Genomic DNA, 19,002 nt, shown 5'->3' with positions numbered 1-19,002 from the left:
GTTTTCAGTGGTCGCAACCTTATCGCATTGTAGTTGAACAGTTACAATATGCTGCATGCAATAAATACCGTTCAGTCGTCACTATGGCTACTGAAACCCTGTGCATATAAATTTCCACGACAATTTTGATGCCAGTTGGTATCCGCGACTTTGTGGAATGTACATACTTTGCGTTCTACACATGAAACACTATGAACTACAAAATTGGTCAATCTCATACATTCTAAATGGACTTCCTATTATAGTACGCTTTTCTTTCATCATTTAATCGTTTTTGAATATCTGAGAGTATAATCAACTTCAGTTATTACTATTTTTAAAGATTGTGGTAAGGGAAACAGACTTTTAAGAGGCGTCAGGAGGAGAAGGAGTTAGTCCTCGGGGGTGGCGGCGCATCTGTGGCCGACCTCAGGTAGGAATATCTAATCCTATCTGGGACTGATTGCAGATGTCCATGGGCGGCGGTAGCCACTTACCATCAGGTGGACTGCATGCCCGTCTGCTACTCCTATATTATAAAAAAAAAGATTGGGGGAGCAAACGAGCTTGCAGTCCACCTGATGGTTTATAACTGCAGCCTATTAACAACTGCGACCTACTCCATATAGAAGGTTCTACCTAAAGCCAATTTTTAAGATTAAGGTGGTAGTTTCATATGTAAATCAACTGAAACGCAAAACTTATTTATGCTTAAAATGAGCGGTGCTACCTCCCCAGTCGAACCATACTGACACGCGATTAAAGACACGCCAAATTACATCACACACGTGAAGAAAAACGTACTATAGCAGTTAAGAAACAAATAGCTGATATATAGTTAGTTATACATAGACCTACGTAGATATTAATACAAATACGTTGATTGGTGTTTAAATGATAACCACCTCCCACATAATACTACAAAACTTTACTAAATATAAGTAAATAATATTATTTATCTATGTATCTAACATGCAAAATAATGAAAGGGTAATATATATATATATATATATATAAAAGGGAAAACTATAAGATATTTTAAGGTCATGGCATATCATAACATTGTCTCCATAACAAGGTTTACAATGAAAGTTTAGCATTTATAGCTAGCATCAACAAATATTATTTGATTTGACACGAAATGTTTCCGTAAGTATGCACAAATATATGCAAAACTTTCAAATGTACCTTCATATACGAGGGTACGTTTTTAAGTTCGCGGAATGAGGGACAAGGAGCGAAAATAAAATGTCAAAATTATTTTTCTTTTTCTACATATTCTCCTGCAAGACGAATGCATTTTTCAGATCTTTGTATTAACTTATTTAAACCCTCATAAAAAAATGTTTTGTCCTTGTCGGAAAAATACGAGGAAATTGCGTCCTTTACTGTACGTCTGTAGAAAATTTCTTTCCACGAAGCTCTTTTTTCATTTTTGGAAAGAGATAATAATCGCTGGGAGCCAGGTCTGGACTATAGGGTGGGTGATTTAAAATATCAAAGCCCACCTTATGCAGGGCAGCCAGTGCAATACGGCTCTTGTGTACGGGCGCATTGTCGTGCAACAGCAGGACACCTCTGGATAATTTTCCTCGTCTTTTTTCTTTGATGGCTTCTTTTAACCGCTCCAAGATTGTTGCGTAATATTCTCCGATTATAGAGACACCTTTATCTTTGTAATCTATTAACAAAATTCCTTCTGCATCCCAAAAGACTGTCGCCATGAGTTTGCCGGCCGATTGTGACACCTTAAACTTTTTAGGAGGTGCTGTACCCTTTTTATGCCACTGCATGGAGTCTTGTTTAGACTCAGGTTCATAATGGTGAACCCAAGTTTCATCTCCAGTAACAATTCGATGCAGTACAATATCCTTATCTTCTCCACAGAGGTTCAAAAACGCACGGGAACATTCAACGCGCTGTTGTTTCGGAGGCGGCGTGAGCATTCTCGGCACCCACCGCGCGCTGACCTTAGTCATGCCAAGATGGTCATGCAGAATTTTAAAAATGGTTGTATCCGATACTCCAACCATTTCTGCAAGCTGTTTCTTCTTTAGCCGAGCATCTTCCAGTACTAATTTTTCGACTTCCGCTATCGTTTCCGGAATGGTCACCTCAACAGACCGTCCTGGTCGTGGGTCGTCTTCAAGTGAATCCCTGCCTTGCTTAAAAAGGTTGTTCCACTTGTAAACCATCGTTTTTCCAGGGCAAGAGTCCCCGTAAATCGATGACATCTCTTCCATTATGATTTGCACAGACTTTCCTTGCTTGGTAAGGAACTTTATAACGGCGCGATGCTCGATTTTCTCCATACTTCCAATTTTCTTCCGGATTGAGTTATTTAATTGTCGATAGTTTTAAAACTAATGATGCAATTGTGATAAAACTTTATATTTATACTATTTATGAGTCACTTAACACGTACCGCCCTTAACGAGCCCGCTATCCCCCCTCCAACCCTGCCATTCCGCGGACTTAAAAACGCACCCTCGTATGTAAAACTCAATAGATAAACAAAAAAGGTCAAATTATTAGATCAAAACTACAAAAGAAATAATAATTATGTACTACCCAATAATGTAAATAAGTATATAAATCTCTACGTCTCTATCAGTTCTGCCACTACAGTGCATCAACAAAGTATGTTCCACCAAGTGGTGAATAACAACCGGATATTGAACAAATCCAAAGTGTATCTGTATAGACAGAGTTCTGTAGCACTCACCGTTTTCACAGCCGACTGTACTGCCGGGTTCGCCTGCAAATATTCACATTTTAAAGCAAAAAGAAAACCCGAGTAATTACAGCATGCATGCATTAGAGTAACATGAACATCTGTTAGTGTAGGAACGTGGTAAGGTTAATGCGATTGAGAATAAGCCGGACGGTACGAAATGAATTATTACGAGTCCCTTATGGTTAGTAGTTAGTTAGTAATAAATTGATATCTCGTTTTACCTTCGCTTGTCATTAGTGAAAATTTTTGATGTATTTAGATGTTAAATAAATAGTTTAAATATTTATTAACTTTATTTAACTTCTTTTGTAAGATATATCCATTAATAAAGGCGATTATTGGTAATTGATACTCTTATATATTTAAACGGTACACAAAATATTTTTACCCAATTTTCATTTTGCAGCTCGGAGTTCCTTAATTCTGGGAAACTTTTGGGTGTCGACCAAAACTATCAACGATCAATGGTAAATTTGACCCTGTAGTTCAGGGACTAGAATAGGGTTACGGTATCCCCTGCCTGTCGTAAGAGGCGACTAAAAGGAGGCTTCCGGGCTTGCGGGCGGTAAGAGTGGGAGCTCGAACCGTCTTGTAAGCGACCCCGGGAAGGATGGCGGTATGTGTGCTTGCATACCGTCATAAAGGTCAATGATAAATTAATATATATCCAAATACATTGACAAGCATTTTATAGCTGTTACTTCACACAAAGTCGCTAGTATAAGTGAGTGAAATAATTTATACCGTGATATGCTACTATGAAAGCTGAACAATATATTACTTGTGCTGCCAAGGTATCAAAAGTACCAATACAGGTCGTTGGATGGGTGACTACTAGTAGAAAACAAGCTTATAAGTCCAATGAAGGCAGTCATAAGGTAATTTGTTGTTACCATTGACTAACATTTGTTAAACCATGCTCATCATCAGGTGGATTAAAAATGAATAGATGCAATAACAAATTGCTCTAAACCGGTTAGTGACATTAGCTAGTACTGTGATAGACGGTTATATAGTTTAATAAACAAACAGCAACAATTCTACATGCAATGGTGAGACATATGCAGTGACAGTATAACAAATTTGCGAAACATCGACAAAAATCCAATTTATATTTTTGACAACCCTCATTGATTTGATCGTAGAATCACCATACAAATTTAAATCTTCATCAATTCATGATATGAATGTTATTGTATATCTTGATTTTTTCTGTATGTAAAAGTGATATGTTAAGGTTGTTATTTCCCGCTAAGCAACATACCTTGTATTTGTTGTATCATTTTGTAATTGTCAGTGAATTAAGTTAGTCTATTACCATATAGCATAAACATAGCGAAACAATTAAGATTGCAACAAAGATATCATTAGTGCAAGAAAAACGGACTGAACAACCCACCAATCACTTCACTTAGTTGTTGTTTCATTTTAATGAAGTTGGTTATTACGTAGCTTACAAGTAATAGCGTATCATTAAATATACTGTTAAAAATCATTAAGGCAAAACAGAAAAAGAACATTCAACCAACACCAGCTCAGTACACGCACACAAGCGTGCGACGCGTACGAACGCGTACGTACACGAACGTACACACACGTACACGCACATACATACCTTGTCCTTGACGGTCTTGAAGAACGCCCCGCCCTCCTTCTTCACAGTCTTCGCCCACTCCCTGTACTGCTGCTTGAGCCGCTGCCCGCTGCCGGTGCTCACTTTCTCCGCGTAGTTATTGCATTCCACTTCGAACTCGTCGCTGAAACCCCGCCCCGAGTTGAGCAGTTCCAGTCGCTCGTCGATGAACTGTTTGAAATCGAAAAAGACAATGTTATCAAGCAATCGATCATACATAACACCTCTTATGTCAAAATCCGTCAAGCCATTTGGGCTCTAGTGGGTGCCAAAAATAAGACATACAGATACACTTGAGAAATACTACGCTACAGAGTCAAATTAAAGGGATACAATATTAATAGCCCTAACGTACCAATGTTGCCAACCATACAATTATAAAAAAATACATTAATAATAAAATCCTTAAGCGTAGATTTTTATATTACAACCAATATCGTTGAATAGTCATGTTAATGGTAGAGATAATATAGGTTATAGACGCAAAGATTGTCGACGTTAGTACCCACAAACTGCTTTGGCTGCGGATTCTAACACATGGGTTTTAACTCAGGGAAACAATATATTTATGATTCGTGCACCTACGACATGTTCGTCTCTCGCCGCTACCGGAGCAGAACTGACTCGAGTCGACCCACAGTGTAATGTCACATTTGTACAAATGGCAGGTAGAATAATAAATCATATACAAACGGTGGGTAGTACACTATAATAACCATAACCTATTTTACCATACTATGAAAACCAAAATACTACAGTGATATCGGTATAAGGCAGTTATTATAATCATACCACTTTTAAGTCGTGTACGTACAATCCACTAATGAGTAATGCAGCCCATTAACGTTATTACGGTTTTTTTTATAATGTATGAGTAGCGGACGAGCATGCAGTCCACCTGATAGTAAGTGTCTATAGCCACTCATGGATAAGTAAGCAACCCCAAACAAAGTATTTGAAATTGGCGAAAGATACGCCGTGACCCCTGACGACTAAGCTGGAATGCCTGAAATAAGTATGTATTCCTTACCACACCCTTCAAACCAGAACACAACGGCGCTAACAACTTCTTTTATTAGGCCGATATAGGCGTGGCGGTGGTGTGGCCAAAGTCAAATAATAGAGGGTGCTACCACCTTCAACATGGATAAATAAGTCGCATTCACATCCTTCCACAAATAACAAATAATAAAAAAGATGTAACATGTCTATGAAGATTTTACCTTTAAATAATAAAAAATAAACTTCTTGATACATACTTGTTGAAATATTTGCGATTGCAGTATTTTTCTGAGAAATGGTTGCATATTTTTTCGTGTCCTCACAAAAGCCTCAGGATTGAATGTTATTAGTTGACCTTTCTCGATTCTGAAACAGAAAGAAATGCAATAGATATAATATAATATTAGCTGAAAAAAATATAGAAACTCTACGGCGTTTCGTATGTAAAACGCCAATAACATTAGACACATAAATAATTTATGCTTACATACACTAATTTCAGAGAGAATTATTTATTTGCCCCACAAAGTTTCAAAATTATCATTGCTGACCTACAATCTAGATAGGGGTCTTTTCTCAGACATAGACAATATGAAAGCATTCAGACTTGTACCCTAGGAGTTCGAAATTTCTACATACAGGACTACACACAAAGCATAATTGGAATCAAATCTGATTCACTAAACTATAAACACAATATCAGTTGGTCCGTTGCATATGGCCTAATACACCCATAAATCTATTTGCGAACCAATAAAGGCAAAACAAATCAGTATGTTGTGTCTTTTATTTGTCAACTGACTATCTATGTTTTTTATATTATTTGGTAGCTATTGACTTTGAGCCTGTGATCAATCACCGAGTCATCAATGAAATCGAAAAATTTGGTAAATTTATGACTGAGGTCCATAATCGACCTCTGAGGGAATACTCGTTATAATTTATATAAAATCGTTATTTACCCGTGAAATCAAATTTGGAAATATAATTACAACTCTTATTATTGCGTCGGTAAATATTGTTTTTGAGCTGTACAAAATGTAAGTGTTTTGCATCGTTGTATGTGGTGCAATTGATTGTGTCAAGGCCTAAATAATGTTAAGTGTTAGAATTTATTGACTATGATTCCCTTTCGAGTAATTTCTATGCATAACTAATTTATTCTAGTGGTGTTCTAGTGTCTATTACTATTGATTGGTTTCGAGGACAAAGATATCAATTGTATTTATTGCGGACATATACTATATCAATTAAAAGGACATCTGTATAAAGTTCGAGTGTTTATTGAATGATTTGCATCGCTGTGTAATTAACGAATATTAAACCTTTATTATTTTCTTTAATCACTATTAATTAAACGTCGGCTGCTCTTTTTAAGCCCTTCTGCTGGACATAGATGTCCTCAAAACTGGGGGAAGTATAGACCTTGCTCCACCATGGTTTTCCAATTGCGATTGTTAAGAACATCTTGTAATAACCTTTTAATTATTCATAAATACATAATCTTAGATATTCATAAATATAAGTGACATACAGTGTCCATCGCTACCGAAAAAAACATGTACTATAGTACTCTATGTAATGTAGACACATTTTTTCAAGGATATTTCTAAATTCATCATCTAAGATAGCGGTCTTATGGAATTAGAGCTTTTTTTTATAACAACCTTTAATAATTTTATTTGTTATTACCTTATAGCATCGCGATAGCCTCCAATCAGACACACTAGCGCGCGTAGAAACGCCCTAGATACAGCGTCCCCAAGAGCATTTTTATCACTTAAAGCTTTTTTCAAATTTGCCACCTGAAAACAAAAAGAAAAGCGTTACATAGAATTTGTGGAATTCTATACATACCTATATATGAGAAAAGGATTAATACTTTTACAATAAAAGGATATTTAGGGAATATTAAACTAGTATATAGGATTTTCAGCAAGCGGAGAAAACTTGATAATGTTGCTAAAATTTAATTTTTAATTATTCATTTTTATTTCACTTAATTGAGTATACAACAAGATATAATAATATAGTGTCAGGGTTCTATTTAAGTGTAATATCTACAAGGGCGAATTGACTCTAGCTTATAGTGTAGAACGGTATGAGGTACAACATACAAGGTATACTTTTACTCACTACCCAGGCATTTTTAGCTCTACGCAAAAATAAATAAAAACATAATAATATATATTTTAATACCTTTCATACAATATTTTTCGCCTATTAATGTACGAGTAGTATTATAGCCTGCAAAACGTAGAATTAAATAGCAATAATTTAACCACATCATAATTCGTAAATTAAAGGCAAAATATCATTTTGAATTCAACATAGTCGCGATGTTTATATCGTCTTATAACGTTAACATTTAAATAGGGACGTAAAGTACACAATCACGTTGTATGCACATAATCAAGTTGCGGCGGGAGGAGTCGTCGATTTTGACGATGCAGCAGAAATCCGCGTTATGCACCACGTCATATTCCGGCGTTTGCGACACACTTTATGACAAAACTTTAGTTTATCTTTACGACGCTTGTTTACCAACAATTACAGAACACATTTTCATATGTGAAGATGCGTGAAAAAACATTTGTGATGTCATTTAAGATAATTAAAGCGCAAAAATAGTAATCAAATATTAAAACTGAATCTTTATTATATGTACCAAATTATTCAGATGACTCTCTACAAAACGCTCTATCACCCTACGACCTTACCAGTGATAGCCTAGTGATGAAACACAGTCTCTCAATCGAAGTATCAGAGGTGTTAATCCCAGACATGCACTTATATTTTTTCAAAATGTATAAAATTATAGTATTAGAATTAGAATTTAAGTATCACTTGCTTTAACTGTGAAGAAAATCATCATGTGGAAATCTGCACGCCTGAATTGTTTCCAAAAATATTCTGAAAGGTGTAGGAAGCTTACGAATTCCCATTTGGCTAGCGATGGCCTAGGAACTAAACCCCTCTCGCTCTGTCAGATACCCGTGACCAGTAATGAGTTAATCAAAACCATGAGATAAGTTGCAAAAAGTGAGACGTATGCCTAACTTTTCATTTAACTTTATGACAGAAATCAATTCATCTCCTTTCATCTAATTAGAACCGACAATTTTATTGCCTTAGTGCAACTCCAACGTCAGAGGAAGAAACCATAAAACAAACCACCCTCTACATAATCCAAAAATTACCTATAGATTTACGAGATAAATAGACACAGACATTCAGTCATTGTAACCAGACAAACGAAGATAAGGCACGTTCCAAAGGAAGGAACAACAAAGACGACACGAGTTATTTTTATAAATAGTATATCATAACTCAACATCGGTTTAGCGGGAAGCTGGTCCCCGGCGAACAATATGCGTGTCAAGTGAGACTCGTTAGTGAATCGTGAAGGTCGAGGCCGGTGTCAGCGAACATAAATAACGTATTTACTGTATCAGTTTCTTGCGATCAGATAGAATGTATTGCAAAATGTTACACGTGTAAAGAAATATATATTAAAATCAAGAATAAATAATACTTGCGATCAGATAGAATACTTATTGCAAAATGGTACACGTGTAAATAAAATACGTATCGAATTTTAAAATAAATAAAATGTCGTATTTGTTTTTTTTTTAACCAATCTATAGAATGTTTTGCATATCAAAAAACTACATTTAACCATTTGTTCATACTAAATTAACAAATTTGGATTACTGTAGGTAAACATTGGATGGATTGAATAAGGAGCGCAATTAAACAGACTTTGGTACATTTAGACGGTTTTCAATCGCTTATTTTATTTACTATTAAGTTTTCATAAATAAAACCTACAAATTACCTTTATTATAAATTTTATTAAGTTATGCTATCCCTTTTTAGGTTTTCATTTTTCTTGATAAAATAAGGTTTTTTCTAGACAATTATTTTTACGATTTAGGTATGTTCACCTATAAAATTTAATCTAAATAGTGCACTTTATCTGTACGTTGCATATCTGAGGCCAATTTAAGTCTACACCACGGCATAGCATGCGTGCCAACTACAATTTAGATTGCTAAATTGCTGAAGCATTCACAGCGTAATAAAAACAAATTGCTCATATATATTGACATAAAATATACATAACAATATAACGTATGATAATAATAACACCAAATTACCCAGTTATAGTAATATTGTTACAGATACTCACCAAATCAGGAGGAAGACTTTCCAGATCATGGAATGGGGATCTCAGTTCATTCGCATCAGCATCTAACACGACCACGTCACCCACTTCTGTCATACGCACGGTCTGGAACAGAAATATTTATATACATTTCAAATATTCCACACATTTAATAACATTTGCTCAAGTTTATGTACACAGTTTAAAAATTAATCGATTATGAGGTAAAGTTAATCTCCAGTCTCTCTCTCTAAATGGTTCCAGATTATTGAGGGTCCTTTCAAAGCTCATTCGGTTAATGTTGCTATCCCTAATAACTAAGTTGGGAATTCTTATATGTTAGCTTAATCTGCTTTTTGATATCTGTTCGATACTTACAGGTTATCACTTTATTTGTATCATAGTTTTTAGCTACTCAAATATAACCGGTTTTTGATACAAGAAAGCTCGACAGCCTAAATTAACGAGTTATAAGCCATTTCCACGTAGCGACATACCTCCATAACACTTCTCGGTACGCCGATGAGGAACGGCATGGGCGCCAGGAGGTAGTCGACGAGATGTTTCGGTAGTATCGGTATGAATATGTGTTGCCACGACATCGGGAAGAGCGTCGCGTTCGCGGCTTGCACGCACGCGGAGAGGCGGGACGGCTTCGACGCGACGATCGCGACGCGACGCTCGTGGAGCAACGCCGCCCACAGCCCCGCCATGCACTTCGCGTCCATAGCGCTGAAGTACTCCGTGAGATTGCACTGGGGAAATAGAATTGGATTTATATATTTACTAGCTGACCCGGCAAACGTTGTGTTGCCATATAAATAAAAAAATGTTAAGAGTGAACAACCCTTATCACTTAGAGGTATGAAAAATAGATAGTAGCCGATTCTCAGACTGACTGAATATGCATATAAAATTTGGTGAAAATCGGTAAAGCCGCTTCGAAGCAGTACGGTAACTAACATTGTGACACGGGAATTTTAGTTATAGTCCGCGCCAAATTGCTAGTCCGCGCTGAACTTGTTGCGCGCAGGTTTAGTTAGCATATACTCTGTAACGTGCGGGCCCACTAACGCAGATATGTACCCGCGGGCGAGAGCGAGTAGCGGGCGGGTGCCAGGAGGGTCCCGCGCTGTCTTCATCCCGCTAATATCTACAATTTGCTATTGCGACGCGACTCGTTTTTATATTCGGAGCAGACTAGCAGTTTGGCGCGGACTATACATTGACAAAAACAATGGTGACATTTTTTGCCACGCTTTTATTAGCTTGACCTGTATGTATGTGTGTAAAGGAATCTTTAAACTCAATTTTTACCCATTTTTACGGTCCGATTAATTTAAAATTTTGAACACTTATCAGGAACCGATGACAACACACGATTTTAATAATTTTCTCCCGATCTCCTCATCAAGATGCCTCATCAAATGTCTTTAAACGTAAGATCGTCAGGATTAACGATTTTCCTTATTTATGTGCTACTTTTGGCGGTTGGTAAGTGTGATGACAGTTATTTTTTACGAAACCGACATGTAAAATTGACATCATAATATTGGTTCAATTTCTAAACTTACCTTCACGTATATTTTACACTTATGAATTTAATTTATCTTTAAAACAAATATCTTTTAAAACTACATAATACGTAATGCATTTTATTCGATGTAATAGATACATTATGTAAGCAGTTCACCTGATATAGTGCATTAACACAGTAATTGAATTCCGAATGCAACATGAAGTATGTTTCAAATTAAATACTCCGCCTGAAGGACAGGCATGAATACCTCATATAAGTAAGCATAGCCTTACCACAGCCTTCATACGTCATCGCAACATAAAACATCACGAATAGATGTAACACCACATTCAAAACTAAGATTTATCTATTCTGCCACCATCAATATCGAATTCTTTAAACATACTTTTTTTTTAATATAGGAGTAGCAGACTTGCATACAGTCCACCTGATGGTAAGTGGCTACTGCCGCCCATGGACATGTAATCAACCCCAGATAGGATCAGTTGTTCCCACCTGAGGTCGGCCACAGATGCGCCGCTACCCCTGAGGACTAAGCTGGAACGCCTCGGAAAAGTCTGTCTCCCTTACCACACCCTTCAAACCGGAACACAGCAGCGCCTAACACTGCTGTTATTGGGTAGAAATAGGTTTGGCGGTGGTGTCGCCGGAATCGAACCACAAAGCGTTCTACGACCTTCAAATACTACAAATCTATAACTCACATTTTCCGGTATAGTCGGCAGCTTGTTGTCGGGACTCTGGCAGGAGAAGACATTGTGGCCCGCGTTGTACTTCACCTGGAGCGTGTGCCCCGGCATCGGGGGGCGCATTCGGCACGTCTCCAGGAACGACGTCAGCTCCGCCTTCTCCGGACTGTTGATGAGGTTCGCTATGCAGTTTAACAATCTGAAACATGGAATGGGGCGGTGTCTCGTAAATTTTCCTTATATCGCCTTATATCCGAGGTTTTTAGTAGAACTGAATACATGGGTTTTCATGAATATTACTGATATTACAAAATATTTTTTTTTATAAAACGTTTAGTTTGGTTTTAATACTGATTTAAAAATCTATTTTATCAAAATTTCTGTTTCTGTTTTTTCTTACTTTTTAGTTCAATGTTTGGGACAGTTAGGTTTAGTTAGGTTTAGTTAGGTTAGGTCTAAGAGGAGGCATAACCTTATTCATCGCTCTTGCTGTGTGTGTATGCGACCTTAATAAAAACTTGAAATAACTAAACCTGGAAAGATAAGTGGCTGGAACGCACAAAACTGAACATTTGCCATGAACATCATCATTTACATGCACTGCAATGTAATATAAAATTTTGGCAATTGAAACGCACTGCAACTTATTAAATCGGTTTGTTTTCGCAAATGCGGCTTCCACACATAAAACCAAATTAGTACCACGTATACTTAGTCGCATTCAGGCGTATCGAAATAGATCAAATATATATTCTTATTTACTTCTCGAACAGAATCCCGAAGAGAATGCAATTGACAATTTCTGTCGCAAGGACAAAGCAACTATTCGACATAAATATAATAAAACATAAAGATCTTGCAGTTATAATATCGTAACAAAAAGATATCTTCAATCATTAATTAAGACAAAATATCATATTTAATAATTTTAGTCGTGTGCTATCTATCTAGGGTTCACAAACCGATCCTTCGGTGTAATTATTATGAGGTCTATATGCTAGGCTAAGCACAATATAATGTTTCTATCCATATGCCACGCTTCGCTTAGCTCGCTGTTTGCTCAACAAACCTCTTCCGAGAGCACTAGCAATAAACATAAGGCATTATGTACAAAATCAAGGTTTGGTATAAAATAAGTTCATATAGAAATATTCTGCCCATTGATTCTCAATAGACATAATTTATGACCACTCTATTAATCGTTCTTACGTCGTTTCTTTACTTTATATTTTTTACATTATACTTTATATTAGGGACATATAGGTATGAGACTCGCAAATACGTTTGCTTACAAAAATATTGCAAAAATAAGCATTGCCTTAAATATTGCAGCAACTGCGATGTGCAGCAGAAACACAAAGATATTTCAAGAAATTTTGCCGGAGCAGATATTATATAGCTGATATTACATTTACCTATTGTAACTTAGTCAGAGAGTGTGATGAGACTGTTTTAAGCGATTCAACACGGTCAAAAGAATGCCTGTAATATTTCACTACTTCCAATCAGAGTGCAAATGTTATCGTGATTCGAGAGGAAAGGTCTATATTCTAGTGTTAGTGACTCCCTCGTACAACACATCCGTGAATCGTCTTGCCGTTCATGACGATCTGTGATGAACTCCATATAGAACAGATTCTATCTAAAGCCGTTCACAGATACATTGCCACTTCTGAGGACTAAGATGGTCGCGTCATATGTAAGTCAGGTGGTAGAACCCTTACCCTTTGAAGGTGGTAGAACCCTTTGTGGTTCGACTCCGGCGGCACCACCGCCACACCTATTTATACCTAATAACAGCAGTGTTAGGCGCTGCTGTGTTCCGGTTTGAAGGGTGTGGTAAGGGAGAAATACTTTTCCGAGGCGTTCCAGCTTAGTCCTCAGGGGTAGCGGCGCATCTGTGGCCGACCTCAGGTAGGAATATCTAATCCTATCTGAGGTTGATTACAGATGTCCATGGGCGGCAGTAGCCACTTACCATCAGGTGGACTGCATGCTCGTCTGCTACTCCTATATTATAAAAAAAAAAGTCAGCCAGGAAACTGAAAGGGGTACCTCCCCGGTCGAAACATACTGGCTCTACCACCTTTCACAAAATCAAATTGCTTACGGATATAAAAGAATACGGATCTAACATATTCTTTTATGGGGTTATGTAATTCTAATTTAATTGAAATTCCGAGGATCGTCATCATATATACGCCAGCATTACAACACCTATGTTCTGTGACTCAAGTATTATTCGTTGGGCAATCAGTGCTCGTACTGAATCATTGACATTGAAGTTGCTTTCTCTTTGATTTATAATTATGTAAAAACGTTACCCAAATATATTTATACGTAAAACTGTAGAAGCGCTCTATCATAGCCATCTCATAAAAATAGCGTAATGTGTTTTATATTATTACCCTACTATAAAGGAGAAATGTGTTTCCAGCGTATCTATGTATGTATTATTCCTTAGCACGTCCTGCACCCCATATTTATTGAGCAAATTGAACCATTTGAAACATTTTAAATACAGCTCTTATCTATATTTATCGTAATTTATACCCCAAACCTTGTAATTCATGTTTTTCTTGGTATTAAGTCTTTGTTTTCAATTTTACTTTTTGGAATTTGACCAATACTTCGTTTTATAATAAACGAAGTAACGTTTCGTACCATATACATAAAAGTAAAATTATCTGCAAATCTAGCATTAACTTGGCAACTATGTACGAGTACATGGTTTAGATTTTTGAAATCAATTGGTTTTATAAACAATCACTCATCTCATCAAATGCCCCACAAATAATCATAAATATTTATCGGATGAGGACCACGCTGGCAAATCGTTGAACGTCACACACAGGAAACGCTTGGCTATTGTCGCTCAGCTCACCCTATTCAGAGAATAGTGCACTAGTTGTTGTAACCGAACCGGTTACAATAACTGTAGGTACCTTATGATTATCTGATCCGAACGTGACATCCTTTCAGATCAGAATGAAACATATTTTGAGAGAACGGGAGTACACGACATTAAGTTAACTGACCCTAATCAGTTAAACTTGTTAAAGATTGTCAAGTAAACCATTTCATCTCATGGGGCTGAACCAAGAGCACAGAACAATACAGACATTTGCCAAACAACATTGCCATGTTCACATTGCCTAAAGTACCATAATTTTTGATATATCGCAAATGGCAATTGACGTCTCCTATTACACTAATGGTCTACTTGCCCCAGTGAAGAGCTGAGTAGTGATATATGAAATACAATTATTTAGATGTATGTAAATATATTGAAGGCTGTAGTGTTATACCTTAAATTAACCCTAATTTAAATAGTTTGTGATAAGTAGGATATAAAAGGCTGTGCGAATTGATCCTAAGGTATAGTCACGAAGCTTTTACCAATGTAAGATGATACCAGTGTTTATAAACTATCAATTCAAGATGAAACAATGGATCATCTTACATTGGTAATAAAATCTACGCTACACAAGCAATTATTGAATTAATGATTGTAAATGACTTACTTGTAAAAGATATCGTGCCATGGTAGATGTGACAACAACACCAATGCAGTGTTGGCTCTGGGGTCGTAACGGCAAAAGCAGAATGTATACTTGGAGTCCACAGATGTCAATACAAATGAGTAGTGTTGAACGAATGTGCTAAAAACAAACAAAATAACATTTTTTGAATAGGTTTGGGCTAAACCATTAAACTATTCCTTGAATTAATTTTTAGCTCTTTTGCATTGTATTCAACATAGTCATGCAAATCTCCTGAATATTCCAGTAGTTAATGAATTGTTTGAAAATGTTTACTCGTATAACGATAATTCCATAGAAAAGTCATGAACACCTTATATACCAGTTTATTTCAAATATACTTAATATGACTTTAACATTATTATCAATAGACGATTATTATCAATAGACATCGGATTATATGTATTGCATATGCAAATGCATAAAACTATTTTTTGGCGTTATTACATATTTTAGTACTTTTTCATTGATAGTGCATGTATCAGTAGTTACATGTTCAGCGTGTTGTTTATATGGTTCATAACTGTTAGATTACAGTTAGTGACGCCCCATTAGAATCACTTCCCGTCTAATAAGTAAACAGTTGTTAGGGGGGCATATTCAACCTAGTATAATTCTAACGTCGTAGTAATTCATCATCCCATATTAAAACCATACAATATTTAATCTTACCATAAGTATTACATGAAAGTTACATAAAAGTTAAGATGACGAAGACAATGATTTTTCAGAAATTCCGAAAAGTAAAAAAAATAGGTTTAATTAAGGTGTATTATTCCCAATATTGCTTTTTGATAATTGTTTTCAGTCACTTGTTAAAAAAATTGTATTTATAATGTGCACATTTCGATAACATAATAATATGGGTGTCATCTAAGTATGGTAAAAATAATAAATAATTCGTGATTTGTTGTGTCCGTGATTTCGTAAAACTTGACCGTAATGTCATTGACTAAAGACTTGACCATTGACTGGATAGCCTATATCAATTTGCGTAATAAACGTAAAACTTATGAATAAACTGTCATTTGATAGTGCATGTTTTGCCCTAAAGATGCATATTTCGTTCTTTATAGTGCATACTTGCATGCATATTTTGGATTTTTGATAGTGCATTATAATCCGATGTCTATTATCAATATTATAGAACCACATCATCCAATCTCATAAATATCCTTGATTACAGTGACATTACAGTGATGTCCTTGATTACATTGATGTTATCATACTCCTATCATTCCTTTGAACCTTTGAAATTATCCGACTGATAAAACATTGCAACGACTTAATACGAAATAAATTAGTTTTTGGACACATTTTAACTGAATTTAAATGTGTAATAAAATTTATAAATTTTATTAATTAGTATTTTTTTTAATTATTGTGTTATTGTAAATTTAGAAGTATTTGACTTTCCAATTACGTGTTGTACGTTCACACAAAGTTAGTTCAAAACTTTAATGACATTAGGATGGCATGTGTCAAAATGGGCCTATTAAATTGTGACGACTATAATATGACTGAACTATATATTTTACTAAGTAAAAGATCATTTTTGATTTAATTTCTTAAATAATTCCTTAATGAACGCCCTTAGAACGCCATTTTTCATTAGGCAGAAATAGATGTATAGATTCTTGCAGCATCGCATACATGTTATGTTGCAAGAATCAAATCACCGAGGATAATGAAAATCTAATGCCAAGTACCAGGTAGAAGAAATAATAAAGAGCATACTTACTTATCTAGTTGGCACGGAAAGGTAAATTTGGGCACATTTTTCAACTCCTCCTCGTTTTTGTATGCATCTGGGTATTTTCTCACTATGTAAGGTTCCTTTGTATGATCACCAGGTGATACTTCACAAAATAATTCGAATAAGAAGCGTACAGTGTCTCTGAAAAGAAAAAAATGAAAATTACTAAGTGAAATTTATAATTGAGAAAAGGACTCTTATATTGAGAAACAAAATTCACCCGCAATATGCCATGATAAAGAGATATAAGTTTAGCCTCAAAATGTAAACACCTATGAGCCAGTATGCACGGCCAGGTACAGTTTAAGACTGATAAAGGATAGGTGTGTCAACTATTCTCCCATGTTTAAATTATGCAGTATAGACCTTATTGTATTGCATAACTTTATTCTATATAGTACCAAGAGTTTAATGTATAAATATTACTTGGAATAGCATGTCAGTCTGTTTCTTGTCCCATGAAAACTGATAGAGTCCATATTATGGCAAAAACTGGCACTTGAGTGCTATCATCATAGCTATAGGTAACATTATTTCATTCTGAACTTATTATCAAGACCATATTATAGCAGTGTTTCTCAAACTATAACACACCTTTGTGTAGACTAAAGAGCTAGCGGAGCGCGGTGGTGTTTCTAGCAAAAATTGGGGAATGTACATGTATTATTCTCAAAGAAAGAAGAAATTACATATAAAACACAAATTGTTTATTGATTTTAAGGGGCACTAGCAAATAAACAAAGGCCAAATAACTGATTCTAAACATACAAGGATGAAATAAGGACTTCTGTCATATAGCAATGCCAAATATAATAAGTGTACAATACATGTGCGATGACTGAAACAAGATGACCATCTTGTGCTTACGAGTTTAGTGATATAATATAGAAATATTTTTATTATTTTATTACTTATTATTATATATATTATACATGAACACAAATCCAGCACTATTATATAAATAGATCTTTATGGTAATTCTATGTCTGTTGTTTAATAATGAAGTATAGCTTAATAATTTGCCTAATATTTTACTCATCATGGTGGCAATGAAATAATTATTTGAATGTAATGGAAGAGAAGTCCGATATAGACACAAGTTATTGAAATTTAAAATAATAACAAGGAGTTTAAAATGCATAGTAGCTTGGGCTGGGGTTTAAAGGGCATAAGCTGTGTGTTAAGCTATTTCTGGCATCACCTCATCTTGTAGATCTTCAGTCCTTGTTTGTTGTTGATCACAGATGTTTAGGGGCATATTTATTCCATGCTAGTTTGCTACTTCTATTGCATAAAAAGATAATTCTTTTAATAATATGATTTTGTGAATCATTTCATAAAAAATGTTGATGGGATTGGACTGGCATCTTGTAATTAACATCTATAAGGGAATTTTCAGCAGCTTTTTTAAGCAACAATTTAACTAAGTCTAAATTATTGCCATTAAAACACACACAAATTAAGATTTCTATAAACTTTCTATGTATTTGAAAAGTTTATGGAGTTCCTCATATTATCCCAAAAAAGTTTTGATACGAGACCTATGCTCCACAATGGCACTTTAATGGGTTGTTAATGATCCAAACTAAAATATCCTGTACACATATGAAATAATTGTTGTTTCATTTTAAAGTTTTAAACCATCATATAAACATATTCAATGATGACATCCCTTATCTCACAATGTCATTATCACGTTAATGAGTAATAGCCAATAAGTTGTTCTGTTACCACCCACATGTTTTTTTATCAACAACAGTTTGAGCTGAAGCAACTCAGCATTCAATTATTACATGAATCAATTGTCACCGCATTCAATCAAATGATCACAATATAAGTTTGCCTTTAGACCAGAGATGTCTGATGTACCTAAGCTACGATTGTGTATAACAACTAATAGAATTGCTTGATTTTTTATTGAATATTATTTCATTAAATAAAAATCAAGCAATTGTA

General features: G+C 35.4%; 1 protein-coding gene across 8 annotated transcripts in view; it reads right to left on the bottom strand.

Annotated features, from left to right (window-relative positions):
- LOC140743371 (DENN domain-containing protein 1A) overlaps positions 1–19,002 on the bottom strand; it is a 39,483-nt gene that overhangs the window by 18,998 nt on the left and 1,483 nt on the right. For 6 of the 8 annotated variants that reach the window (XM_073074554.1, XM_073074561.1, XM_073074556.1 and 3 more), the window contains exons 2-10: positions 17,032–17,187; positions 15,273–15,410; positions 11,764–11,947; positions 10,017–10,274; positions 9,544–9,645; positions 7,044–7,156; positions 5,609–5,717; positions 4,332–4,520; positions 2,705–2,737 (exon numbers count right to left, since the gene is read on the bottom strand). In XM_073074554.1, coding sequence (XP_072930655.1) covers positions 2,705–2,737; positions 4,332–4,520; positions 5,609–5,717; positions 7,044–7,156; positions 9,544–9,645; positions 10,017–10,274; positions 11,764–11,947; positions 15,273–15,410; positions 17,032–17,187 — 1,282 coding nt within the window. The remainder of the gene's footprint in view (positions 1–2,704; positions 2,738–4,331; positions 4,521–5,608; positions 5,718–7,043; positions 7,157–9,543; positions 9,646–10,016; positions 10,275–11,763; positions 11,948–15,272; positions 15,411–17,031; positions 17,188–19,002) is intronic. The other 2 variants (XM_073074557.1, XM_073074558.1) reach the window with 1 other exon arrangement.

This window comes from Epargyreus clarus, unplaced genomic scaffold (genome assembly GCF_041222505.1).
Source record: "Epargyreus clarus isolate Ecla_fem2 unplaced genomic scaffold, WU_Ecla_fem_2.2 ptg000007l, whole genome shotgun sequence".
Lineage (NCBI taxonomy): Eukaryota > Metazoa > Arthropoda > Insecta > Lepidoptera > Hesperiidae > Epargyreus > Epargyreus clarus.
The sequence above is the reverse complement of the archived record's forward strand: the minus strand, read 5'-3'. Positions and strand labels throughout refer to the sequence as shown.